We start from the raw sequence: 12795 nt of genomic DNA, 5'->3' as shown, positions 1-12795 counted from the left end.
CTATGACCATTTTATCCATATTTAGTCATTTCGGACATTAATGTTGCAAAACAAAAAAGTGGTAAACAAATATCATGAAAGGCCATTTGGTGTAATTTTCTCTATTATTATGTAAACAAAAATATGTAAATAAATAATTATATATGAAAATATAAAACAAACAATAGTATATACATCCTTATTCTGTGATATTTCAGCTACACAATTTATCGTAAGACAATTTATGAGAATAGTAATAGACAGTTTATGCTATTCTTACTTTGTGATATTTGAGCTACACAACTTATAATTGTAAATATTACTCACATGTTATTTTTCAGCCAAAAGAAAAGAGAAAAGAGAAAAAAAGAAAAGAAAAGACCTTTTTCAGATTCTAAAACCCTAAACCCCAAATACGTCGTCTCCCTTCTTCCTCACTCCTCTCAGGCCTACAAAAAGCGCCTAAACTCTCTTTCATCTCTCCCAGGGTTACAAAAAACCAGCTTAGCAGTTAAGGTTTAACGATGGCTACTTCACTGGTTGCTCAACTGCAGCGGTTAGCAGTCCCGGATACTGAGCAGCGTAAACGACCATTTACTCGTCCTTCAATCTTGTTTGACCCAAAAGAAGCCGCCGATGTCGAGCTCGACACCATTCTCAACATTGCTCAATCAGGTGCCAACCCTTTTTAAGCATTCACAAATAGCTGCTTGTTACTTGTAATTTTCAGTAGGATACCAGGGAATTGTTTTGGTGTGTACTTTTTTTGCTTGGTCCTCATGCATAGTCTCATTTAATTGCTCCAAAATCCCACCTTTCAAGTGCCACGAAACTTATGCCTGATTGTTAAGCTGCGCACTTCAGTGTTTTTGGGCTGAAGTGAAACCAGGAAGACTATTGGCAGTTCCTAATTGGGATTTTCTGTATTACCAAGAAGTTATGTATTGGACAAAGTTATCTTACACATGTAGATATACAGGGCAAAGCAAAATAGTTTTATATTCATTTTTTCATCAAGCATTTACTCTTCATATTTTTCTGGAATTCGATTGTTGTTATTGTTATTCATTTGTATTGGACATCACCTAAATAAAACTTTCTGGTGTTTTCTTATATGCCATTCAGGTTTGGAGGTGTTAATAAGTATCGAAGAAAGATTTAAGAAGTACAAAAGTGACTTGTTTAGTTATGGGAGTAGAGAATTGGATAGAGAGTTGATGGGGATTGAGGAAAACAAACGAATCAACGCATCAATTTATTCCTACTTGCAGTTGTTATCAGGATATTTTGAGTTATCAGCGGCCCTAAAGACATTAGAGTACTTGATTCGTAGATACAAGTAAGCTGCTCAATTTCAGTTGTTGAATTTAATGCAACACACTATTTATTGGTGCTTCTTAAATATTTCTATACCACTTGATTTACACACACTGTTTGTTTCATGCTATTTGCATTTGTTTCTGTATCTAACTCTATCTGAATTTTCTTTCAACAGAATCCACATATATAATATTGAGGAATTAATTTTATGTGCCTTGCCTTACCATGACACTCATGTATTCGTTCGAGTAGTGCAACTAATAGACACTGGGTAAGAATGTTAATGTTTGCATATCTCATGTGGTGGTCTAGGATATCAGATACAGGAATATAACATCTTCTGCCTGTTTCAGGAATAGCAAATGGAAATTTCTTGAAGGGGTTAAGGTTTCTGGTGCACCACTCCCCAGGAAGATTATCGTGCAACAAAGTATACGTGACTTTGGGATCTTAGAGTGTTTGTGCAACTATGTATGCACCTATCCATTGTGTGTATACCTGATTGTCTTGTTGATTTTTTTTTTTTTTTTTTGATGTATTACAAATTTTGAATGGAAAATTATAGGTGACAGCTTCAAAGAAGGTTGAGCCATCAAGGCCTGTATCTGGCTTTTGTACAGCTGTAATATTTGAGGTCTTAGGATCACTCACTACGATAGACAGTGATGCAGTGAGGAGAGTCCTGCCTTTTGTGGAATTTGGACTTCAACCAGGCTCCAGTGGAGGAACCGATCAAAAGGTTAGCTTAGTGGCTTCGTATGCGATAACTATTTTATGTTATAATGCTGCTTGACATTCTTTTTATTTTGCCTCTTGTCACCAAGTCCTCCTTAGTCTAAATATGTCGATCACTGTTTGATACTCCAGAGTAAGAGGTTGGCTTGACTTGTACTGTGCAAATCTGGAGGCTGTCATGAACCTTTGTCCTGTTTGATTTTTAGTGCTACCAAAACAGAGATCTATGCATGTGGTGACTGAGATGTGGAAATACAGTCACATTTTATGTGTTTTTTCTTATTCCATTCACGTTAACTTACATTTCTAAGTCTTCCCCTGTAGTGTTCTTTTTTGCCTACTTGATTAAATGCGTGGCACATTTTGTATCGGTGGAATTTCTTACATTCAGACATTCTAGAGTCTTCAAGCCATATCATTCATTGATCATGTGAATGGGATTTTGGCTTTTTGTAGGCTGGTGCTCTGATGATCGTTAGCCTGCTAGCTGATAAGGTAACTCTGTCCCCTAAGGTTGTCAAAAGCTTGATCCGTTCCCTTGCTGAAGTTGCTCGAGCAGATGCAAGAGATTCTACTGACTTGCAGTGGTGCCGTATGTCTTTGATGACCCTAGTCACTCTTGTCCAGGTATTGTTGTGTTCCATTCACTTTGGTAGAGAGTATTTTCAGCATTTCTTCCCTCTAGTTTGGGTTAGAAAAATGTATTATGTGGTTCTTTTTGATATATTTTATCCTGGGGTCTATACTAAGGGTCCTTTGGACATGATACAAGTTGATTTGAAGGTGAAGTTTTGTTTGGACATGCATTTGGATTTCTTAAGTTGCATTTTTCTTATAACATGAAAATCCCATAATTTGTGAAAACTGTCAAAACTTCCCCAACTCATATACAATCTTACCAAATGAGCAAATAATTGTTCATAAACAAGGTATCAAAATATCCTAAAACGTTGAAATAATAAATCACATATTTCCATGGTCCTTTTATAAATAAATATTTGCAATTACATGTTATTACAAACTTTCAAATACACATAATTTTTCTAAGATTCATTGGTTCATTAAATCAACAATTATACTCCCTCTGTCCCTTTTTATATGACTTACTTTCCTTTTTAGTTAGTCCCAAAAAGAATGACACATTTTTATATTTAGTAGCAATATAACTTTAAAATACCTATTTTTTACCTTCTAGGAAATGATTTCTAGCTACACAAATATCTATAATTTATTTTAGAGCACAAGTTTCAAAAGTCTTTCTTCCTTTCTTAAACTAACTATTCTTATTCTTTCATAAAATCTCCTCCCACATGGTATTTACGATCTCTTCCCATCGAACATGAGTCTATTTTTTTCTTGCAAAATTTAAAATTATGGGTCTTTTTTGTAAATATAAACTTATGTTCCAGTCTTATATATTTAAAAAATTGAAATCACAATTTCTAGTTCTGAATCCTACTATTTGGAGAATTTTTGAGATTTGAAATCATGATTTAAAATTGAAGTTGGAATTTTATGCATATTTTTAAGCATACGTTGATTTGAAATAAAATCGCTTAATCATACTCCCAATCCTATGGCCAAACGCGTACTAAATATGCAAATTATGTTGTGTTCTAGACTTCTAGTGGAAAGCTTTGTGGACTTAGAAGACGGATTTCTTACACTATTATTCTGATAGTGTTGTATATTTTCCTCGTTATCACTTAGCTACCTTAAAAGTGGTATTGTTCTTATGGTAGCTGATGCTAAAGAATCAACCCACAAATAACTGCTTGTATATATACAGCTAGATATCTAAATGGATATGGATAATATTAGGTGAGCTTCAAGAGTGTTTGTGAATTATGTTTTTTTTTTTTTAATTACTATCAACAGTCTGTAAAAGCTTAGCCTCAAAAGTCGAGTAGCAAAGTGGTGGTTAGCAGAGAACTTATTATTGTATGATTTTAAAGTGGGAACTGTTGAAAGCATATTTATCTGTTTAATTGTTTGGTTCTAGGGGTAACAGTGATTTTTTTAATTAGTCTATTGCTGTATTCTCTTAGACACCTTTTTGTTGTTGATAGATGATTACATTTAACTAAAAAAAGGAACTTTGTGTGTCGGTCATCTGATTATCCCTTTCTACATAAAAAAACTAGGAAATCATGGAATCTGGAACAACAATGTTTAACAGGATTAGTTCTCAACATAGCTTGTTGGGGAGTTTCTTTGTCTTCTAGTATAAAGATATTCAGAATTTTATGTAAGATGCATGGTTAATAATGAGAGCTTTGGATAGAACCAATTGAGATTTAAGATGAAGGCAAAAGAGGAACTTAGCTGTATCTACTTTGTTTATGGTATAAGTTACTAATAGTTTGTTGTGTGCACATTTATCTTGGACCTTCATTATGATAAAACTATGGACACATTATATGCAAGGGAGTCAATACTTTAGAAGTAAAGTCTTGAGGATCAATTAGGAATAGGATTCCCAAGATGATGGTCTTTATGCTCTCAAATTTCATTCTTTGCTTGGATGCAATCCAGTGAATTACTAGGGCCTTTCTGGTGGCAATAGTTAGAGAAATGGATATTTATCTAGATTACTGAATGCTTAATTTTTTTTAAATGTCAACTTGATGTTAAGCCTATTATGTCTCCTCATCTGTATGTGTCGTGGTGTCTGTCTGTCTGCCCATTTTCCAGATAGAGTGCTAGTAGTTGTTTAATTGATCGCTGTTACCTTTATATAAAAGGCAAGTTGTTTATCTGATTGCATGAGGAATGGCACAGGAACATATCCTTCTTTTTTACAATGTTGACTATTAGCGTGCTGGTTTAATTTTGTAAGTGTTCTAGCAATTGTTATCTATGTCTCTAACTTCGTACTCCGGTTTAATGACACTTTATGCAGTTGCAATCTGTTGAAATTATCCCCAAGAAGATCGTTGATATCCTCAAGGACATCAGGTGTAATGTTGTGCCCTGCTCATGTACCACCACATAGTAAACCGTTTGTTGCCTAAGTTGAAATTTGTAATATTCCTCTGAATCCTGTTTCTGGCTGTTTGTCTAAAGGGATATTTCGGGACTTCTAAGTGAATTGGTAGAGGAGTTCAACACAGAGAAATTTCTGGCCTTGTTTTTGGACTCTCTTGTTGAATACAGGTGGGAATGGCTGCTTTACCTGCTCTGACGTTTTACTGTTTGCTAGACCCTCTGACTTTAATTTTTATGTTTTGTAGTTGTTCCGATGATCTTTGCCATGGAACTCTGTTGTCTATAGTAGAGATGGTTCCTTTAAAGGGCTTTGTTGCTCGTATAGTCTCAAAGCTGCTTAACACATCTTTGCGGATATTGAAGGACAATGATTCAGCAGCTGCAGGTTTGCTTTGTTTTAAGATTAGCATACACATCATCTATTCCATCCTATTGCATTTGAAATATTTTCATTGATTTCGCCAACCTGACGTGCATAAATGTCATAAATGCTAAAACTAGTTGAGTAGGCACACACTGTCCAAGCGTCTGCTTAATGTAAATTCAATTAAATGTTGATAAAAGGGAAAAGAGTACTTGGGTTCAAAGAAAAGAAGGAAAAGAGTTTGCGGGGTGGGGGTGGGGGGTGGGGGTATGTGGCAGACTGGATATGAAATTAAATTAGCTCCCATTCTTTTAGGGGATGATTGTTTTAACTTTTAATTTGTAGTGGTTAACGGGGTATTGCGGGAAGAAACATGCAAGTAACTGTGTTACACTACTACTCTGCTCACCCTGGAAGACTCCTGGTGTTCTTTAACTGCATGTCTGAATAAGCATCTCACTTCCTATAGATTGTTGAATAATATTTCTTGTTCTGCTTTTGCTAACCCGTATTTCTTTTTTCATGTCATTCTATGCTTATAATTATTAGGGAGCCGGTGCAATCAGATATTGGTTTCTCTCCTTAAGAAATATCTGTTCGAGTCACGTGAAGCTGTCAACAGATATATTGAGGTTTGTTTATCTTGCTTGTCTCTCCATATTCTGTGTGGTTTTTGATCTTTTCTTATTATGGGGTAATTGTTTAGTTTAATCATTGATGTAAAATATCTTTTTTTCTTTGCGTGCAGGATATTAAACTGCGGTCCAAAAATGACTATGAAATAGTTATCAGGATGTTGAACTGTAATTTAGATCTTTCACATGAAATATCTAATTCAAAAGTTTGGTTTGCCATGGAACATCCAAAGGTATCTTTGTTTACCTTCCCATATTATATATTTCTATCCTGATGGCTTCATCCTTTGGGCTGGCTACTTCTCTCTTATATTTTTCTTAGAAGTAAAAAAAAGAGGATAGTTTGCCAATTAAAAAAGAACTAATAAGATATTTTACACTTCACATCTTCAAATGGGCGAAAGGCATGAGTATCATTGGGGAGCAACTTTGTTTTTCCCCTGATAATGATGATTTGGAGCAATCTTCAAAGCAGTAGCATATGGTTGGTAGTAATATGATCTTTTCCACTAAATGGATCAGAATTTGGGCATATTTGACCCCATTGTTACAAAAAGACAAAACAGACTGAAGGATAGCAGCTAAGATGCATTGCTGTTGGCATTTTGAGTTAACGAGTTAACCAGAAAATGAAGTTGTCCATCTTCTGACAAGAAATTTCACCAATACAAATTAATTCTTCAACTAAGAAGTGATATTGACATTTGGAAGAAGCGCAGTGATTTTTGTAATAAAGATTAGATATCTTATGATAAAATATAGATCAATTTTGTTATTGGGAAAAAATGTTGTTTTAAAGAATAGCACCCAAGGGTGTGACCTGGTAGTCAATGAAGTGGGTTGAGAACCACAAGGTCTCAAGTTCAAATCCCAGTAGAGATAAAAAGTACTAGCCTTGGTGGACAGAGGTACCTACCTTGTACATTTTGCTGGCGGGAGGTGACATATATCTCGAGGAATTAGTCAAGGTGCGCCAAAGTTGGTCCGGACACCATGGTCATCAAAAATACAATAAAATAAAATATTGTTTTAAAGAAGAGATCTATTCTCAAAAAAAGAAAGAAAGATGATCATGTGTTTGTACTTTGTAAATGATATTTTAAAGAGTAGATCACGAGTCTGTGCTTTGTACTTGTCGTTTTAATGAACTTCTGAGATCAAATCCAGTTAAGTATGGTACAAACTATTATTTACACATTTACATGTGTTTTTTTTGCAGGCAGAGGTTCGTCGATCTGCTCTTTTGGGCCTGGATGTGCGTGGTATGTTGAATGTTGAAGCAGCTGATTCTCAGGTATTCCTTCGTTCCTTTAATCTAGATGTGCTGTTTTCCCTTACCCAACTAGTTGTTTTTATCTGTTTTTTGACCTTCATCCGGAGAGAATTTAATCTTGATATGATATACTTTGTTAGATCATAAGCAAAATTAGTATTATTACTCTCGAATAAAAGATAGACCTTGAGCCTTGATTCAACCCTAAAAACTGCTCATGAAGTGAGCATTGCTTACAACCATTTAAAGAGACCTATTCTGTTCCTAAATAGTTGATGTGGGGAACTCAACACACCCCTCACTCGGGCCTACTAGAGCATAGATGACATACTATGAGGGCTCAACATTGGGTAAAACCAAGGATTGGAATGTGCCTGGCTTTGATACTATGATGAGAAATTTCTGCTCAACCAACCCTAAAAATTAGCTCATGATGTGAGTATTGCCAAAGACCATATAAGGAGATCAAATAACCTTGCTCACAACCTATGTGAGACTTTGACAACCACACACGCCCGCCCAAGAATGGACATGTGGAGTGTGAAAAACTTAGTATGAGGGCCCAACATTGGGTAAAGTGTAAACCAAGAGTTAAGATGAGTCTGATTCTGTAATACAATGATAAGTAATGGACCTTTAGCCTAACTCAACCTTCAAAGGCAGCTCAAAAAGGTAAGGATAGCCAAGATCTTGATCCTATAAAGAGATCTTCCCATCTCTAATAACCGATGTGAGAACTCAATACTTCTTTGTTGATGGTGTCTGCAGAGCTTTAGATTTATGGCGATCAAGCTGTATTCTGAATTACCTAAACACCGAGTATAGTCCTTCGGTTTTTAATACTCCTATCTGACTATCAACATGAGTAATTGACATCCGAAACTGTGAGAACTTTATCCTTGGGCTGTTTTTACCATAAGTGAAATGAGCTAGTATGTTAAGGACAATGCCATCACTGTTTAATTTTAGCTACTGTTGTTGTGATTGTTGATGATTTCTTATTCATCTGTTTATATATCTTGTTGAACATCAAGCATGCTCCTAGTATTTTTTTGAGACTGAAAAATCTTCAAGCACGCTCCTAAAAATTCTGATTGCTGAATGTTAATTTCCTCTGTTGGGATGTTTAGCGCATTCCAAAATTTGTCTTTGCATCTAAATGGGGAGGAAAATGCTGCTGTACTGTGTTTGGGAAGCTCTGACCTGGATTTTTAGTTGTATGTGTTACTTGGCCCCACCTGGAATGGTTGAGGGAAGGATGCTCTAATAGTTTTACTGGGATGTGACTTTGCAATATTATTTGATTGTTGCATGCAGCTGTCTCTTTTCAAATAATTGTAGTTTGGAGGTTTAATTGAATTGGTATGCTAGCTTCTCTATAATTTGGTGCTCGTCTATTCTGCATGAATCTATTTTTATGAGGTGCATTGAATTATTCTATTGATAAAGTCTCTTCAGACTTCATTTCTAATATCTGCTCTTCCATTCAGAGATTTGGCACCATTCAAGATGCTATACTACGCCGGCTCTGTGATGAAGATATAACTGTTGTTCAGGCTGCTTTAAACCTAGAGGCATTGCCCGAAATAATAAGTGCTCCACTTCGTATTGATGCATTCAGGAATGTGCTCCAAAGATGCATTAAGTTATTATCATCAGGTATCTTAACTTTTGCATTTGGTGAATTTTGTCCTGAATTGGACATATGTTTATATTAACTCTTCAAATTACAGGTGCATCTCATGGTGCCTCTCTAGCTGTTGACATCGCTCTGTCTTGCCTCCAGCATGCTGCAGCGGGTTTGCCAGATGAGGGTGAACATGTGAAGATGGTGGCGGCATTAATTTTTCCCTTTATTATGATAATTCTGAAGGTTACATCAAAAAGTTTCAGTTGTTTCCTTTTAGTCACCGAGCTCTCAAGTTTAGCTTTCTCATTATCTTATTCTTTTCTGATGTTTAATACAGACCCAAAGATTAAATCTGAAAGCTCTTGAAATGGCCAAGCAAATTAAGTGGCCTTTCTACGAGAATCTGGTCAGTGTTTCTCTACTGGATAAGGTAATGGTTTGTATCATATTGCTGAGCATCTCTTCATTATTGTCGTATAACAGTTCATCAGAATTCAGATAAAGGACACAATTGCCTGTCTTCATTTTTAATTTTGAAACGTTAAATAGGTCTTTTAAATCTGAGTTCCCAATTTGCTCCATTTTTCGCGTATAGTGATTTAACTGCCACTGTTATTGTTCTGTAGAATCTGAGATTGTAGTCTAGTCATCACAAATTCCATCTGCTATATAATTTTGTAATAGGTCTTTCAGTTTATATCTTTTCCTTATGTTCAAATGTAAAAATATGTGTGTGCATGTCTTAGTGTAACATAATGTTACCAGAAATCAACTTTGGGACTTGCTTGTACAGAGTTAGGAAATAAATGTTTGCAGAAGCCTATTCCATTTACACTTTTAAACAGTTCTCTTTTTTTCTTTTACTCGGGGGGCAGAGGAGGTTGACGGATGCCCTCCTTTGGGTGGGGGGGGGGGGTGGTGCGTCATTTGTTCTTATTTAATTTTGTCAAAAAATGAATGATCATTGAACTAATCTTGCATTTTTAATTTATATTTAGAAACTAGATTCTGGAAAAATATCCTCAATCAACGTGGAGAACATTAATGTGCTAGCAAAAGCATTGTTAGTACATCCCGAGGAACATTTGCCTTGGCTGGTAGAATGCTGCAAAACCTTGAAACTGTCAAAAACTTTGTTCTTGTTGGTGTTGTTGCAATCTTTCACACTGCTGGAAACAGGTAATTGAATGGCTGGTTTGATGCTCTGGTGCTTCCACTCTATTCCCGTTTTTCTACCCTAGTGTTCTAGGTCGGGCCTTCCTTGATGCTTTAAACAAGTGAAAAATTAACACCAAATTTGCAGTGCCTATTAATCTCTGTTAACTCATGTCTTAGCTTTTAAGATATCCCAAAGGACTCATAGAAATTGTTTGATTTATATATTTTGTCAAAAAAATTGTTCGATTTATATGTACTAATATTTGACCTAGAATGACTTGCTTTGGTTTTAGTAAAATGTTCAGACTTGATTATTCTTTTTTTGATAACTGAGAAATCGCTGAGGGTCAGTGTCACATGGTTAGAAACATGGTGGATAATGGGCCCTCGGAGATTTCTTGAATACAGAAAAGGATGTGAGTCATTATTGTTTTTTGCTTTTCTAGAATCACCCAGACACACAAGTGTGGAGGGAGGATATGATGTAAATTTTTGGATACCAGCTTTGAGCTGATGATTGATATGCAAATGTTACCTTTATCAAAAAAAGAATCACCAAATGTGGCAAAATGAAAAATAGATTCTTAGTGTACTGGGTTATTTAATTACACTTGCAACTGAATCAAGTCGTGGCAATCTTGGTTGAAGTTTGAAGATCTTTAAAATAATGGTAAGGCCTTTCTTTAAAACAAGCTAACAACACCTTATCAAAATCAACAACATACCCAGTGAAATCCAACAATAGTAAAATAATGTGATAATCAAAACACAACAAACAATATATGGTGATAATTATAAAAAAAAGAAGTAACAAGAATAGGACTAGTAGTCTAGTACTACTACAAACATCAACAAGCCTAAACCTTCCAAAAGTAAGATAGCACTCCACTACCTACTAACCTTCTACCTTAATACATGACCTCCACACCTTCCTATCTAAAGTCACGTTCTCGGTAATATGATGCTGTGACATGTCCTGTCTAATCACTTCTCCCTAAATACTTTTTCGGCCTACCTCTACCTCTCCTCATACCCCCTATATCCAATCTCTCTCACCTCCTCACGGAATGCCTGCGCATCCACACTATAGAACTTACCTTTAAGTTTAGGTGGTACCTTTTTATCACACAAGACTTCGGAGCTACCTCCACTTCATCTATGCCGCACCAATGCGATGTGTGACATCATCAATGGTGTCCCACTTCTGTGTATTTGCAGACCCAAGATACTTGAAATTCTCTCTATTGGGGATAGTCTGTGTATTTGCCTCACTTCCACGCCTACCTCATGCATCGCATCACTGATTCAACAATTTTGAATATCCAGAAACCTAAGAAAAGAGGCCAACTTCTGTTCTCAACAGTCTCTTTTTTTCTCTCTTTAGAATCTTGTTTTTGATACTACCCTTTTCATTGTAAGATTTCAAATTGCAATGCTCGAATCTCCGTTCTTGAGTTTAACATTTTGAACCAAGTATTGGTACCCGAGGATTCACGTTCCAATTGGCTGCTTTTTTAAAGCCAATTCTTTAACAAAATTTTGATTATTCCAATCTGTGATGGAGCTAAAGTTAATTAGGGAGTTCAATTGAGTCCCCCTTGTTGGGAAGTAATACTGTGCAAGTAGGGTAAAAACAAAATTTTGCTTGTATGTATATACATTGTCGAATCTCCTTAATATAATCATGTAGTGGTGAAGGGTGTTCATTAATTACTTCAAGTCACAGGTTCATATTCCTAGTGTTGTATTCTTGCATCTTTTAATCTCCTTATTAGAATTTCTGGATCAGCTACTGATTCAAATTTAGAACTCAGAAAGAGTAGAAGCTAACTAATATTGGTCAAAGGATTAGAATAAGTTGAAAAGATACTTTTGCTCTTTGATTTTACAGCTCTAATGATAGATTACTGCAACGTTATTTTGGAAAATGTTATGTTTACTTTTGGCTCCTCCCCTTTGTTAGGAGGTGGTCAATTTTCAACGTTCTTTGGCATTTGCTTTCCGATTCTCCGAATGGAATGGGAGTTGCTCGAGTCTGCTGGGAATATTTCAGAAGAGGTGGCTGATATGTAGTTTTCTGCCATTGACAGCAGTAGGTTATTGTTGTTTTTTGGCACCACCTTTTACTAATATCTTCCTTCATTAATTACAGTTCAACCCAGGATTATGGGAGGGAGACATTAGTATACTCATTAAGCATATGCTTGCTACCAACCCGAAAGAAGTCAATGGTGAAATTCTGACTTGCTTGTTTTGGAGGCTGCTTGGGTCATTTAGTAAAATAGCAGCTGAAACAGAACCTTTGGTTGGTGATCCATTTTCTTATTTTGACATCTATATTTTTTTTTGCTTTTTCGTCACCTGATGTGTTTCCTGTCTTGTTTGCAGGATAAGAATGAGAACTGGTTATGCTGCTTTCGGGATCTGTTTGTCTTTCTTGTATCCCGTACGAACCATGTCTTCAAGAAACATCTGTCTAATGTTGTTGCAAAATGCAAGCTCCAGACATCACACTTCCTCTCAGAGTTCTTTACTGATGAAGGTTTTGAGACAGTGCCTTTTAACTTCTTCATCGTTCTGTATTAGTGTTGTTATTACCAACTCATTTTTTTGTGCATCTGTCTTTTCTTAAGCAGTAATATCTTGACCCTCGAGAATATCAATTACTGGAAAAGCATCTTTCTTAAATGTGCTGTTAATAATTGCCGTTTTC

General features: G+C 35.8%; 1 protein-coding gene across 1 annotated transcript in view; it reads left to right on the top strand.

Annotated features, from left to right (window-relative positions):
- Nucleotides 1-452: 452 nt before the first annotated feature.
- The window catches only part of LOC125823179 (uncharacterized protein At3g06530), a 29643-nt gene continuing 17300 nt past the window's right edge, over nt 453-12795 (top strand). The window contains exons 1-19 of the mRNA XM_049502599.1: nt 453-654; nt 1105-1318; nt 1475-1570; nt 1653-1770; nt 1865-2038; nt 2491-2661; nt 4937-4992; nt 5101-5190; nt 5268-5407; nt 5936-6018; nt 6135-6254; nt 7241-7315; nt 8785-8953; nt 9028-9167; nt 9262-9354; nt 9923-10103; nt 12046-12140; nt 12235-12387; nt 12471-12624. Coding sequence (XP_049358556.1) covers nt 504-654; nt 1105-1318; nt 1475-1570; nt 1653-1770; nt 1865-2038; nt 2491-2661; nt 4937-4992; nt 5101-5190; nt 5268-5407; nt 5936-6018; nt 6135-6254; nt 7241-7315; nt 8785-8953; nt 9028-9167; nt 9262-9354; nt 9923-10103; nt 12046-12140; nt 12235-12387; nt 12471-12624 — 2473 coding nt within the window. The 5' untranslated portion in view covers nt 453-503. The remainder of the gene's footprint in view (nt 655-1104; nt 1319-1474; nt 1571-1652; nt 1771-1864; nt 2039-2490; nt 2662-4936; nt 4993-5100; nt 5191-5267; nt 5408-5935; nt 6019-6134; nt 6255-7240; nt 7316-8784; nt 8954-9027; nt 9168-9261; nt 9355-9922; nt 10104-12045; nt 12141-12234; nt 12388-12470; nt 12625-12795) is intronic.

Source organism: Solanum verrucosum, unplaced genomic scaffold, assembly GCF_900185275.1.
Source record: "Solanum verrucosum unplaced genomic scaffold, falcon-dt-bn FXZP01000199.1, whole genome shotgun sequence".
In the NCBI taxonomy this organism is placed as follows: domain Eukaryota; kingdom Viridiplantae; phylum Streptophyta; class Magnoliopsida; order Solanales; family Solanaceae; genus Solanum; species Solanum verrucosum.
The sequence above is the reverse complement of the archived record's forward strand: the minus strand, read 5'-3'. Positions and strand labels throughout refer to the sequence as shown.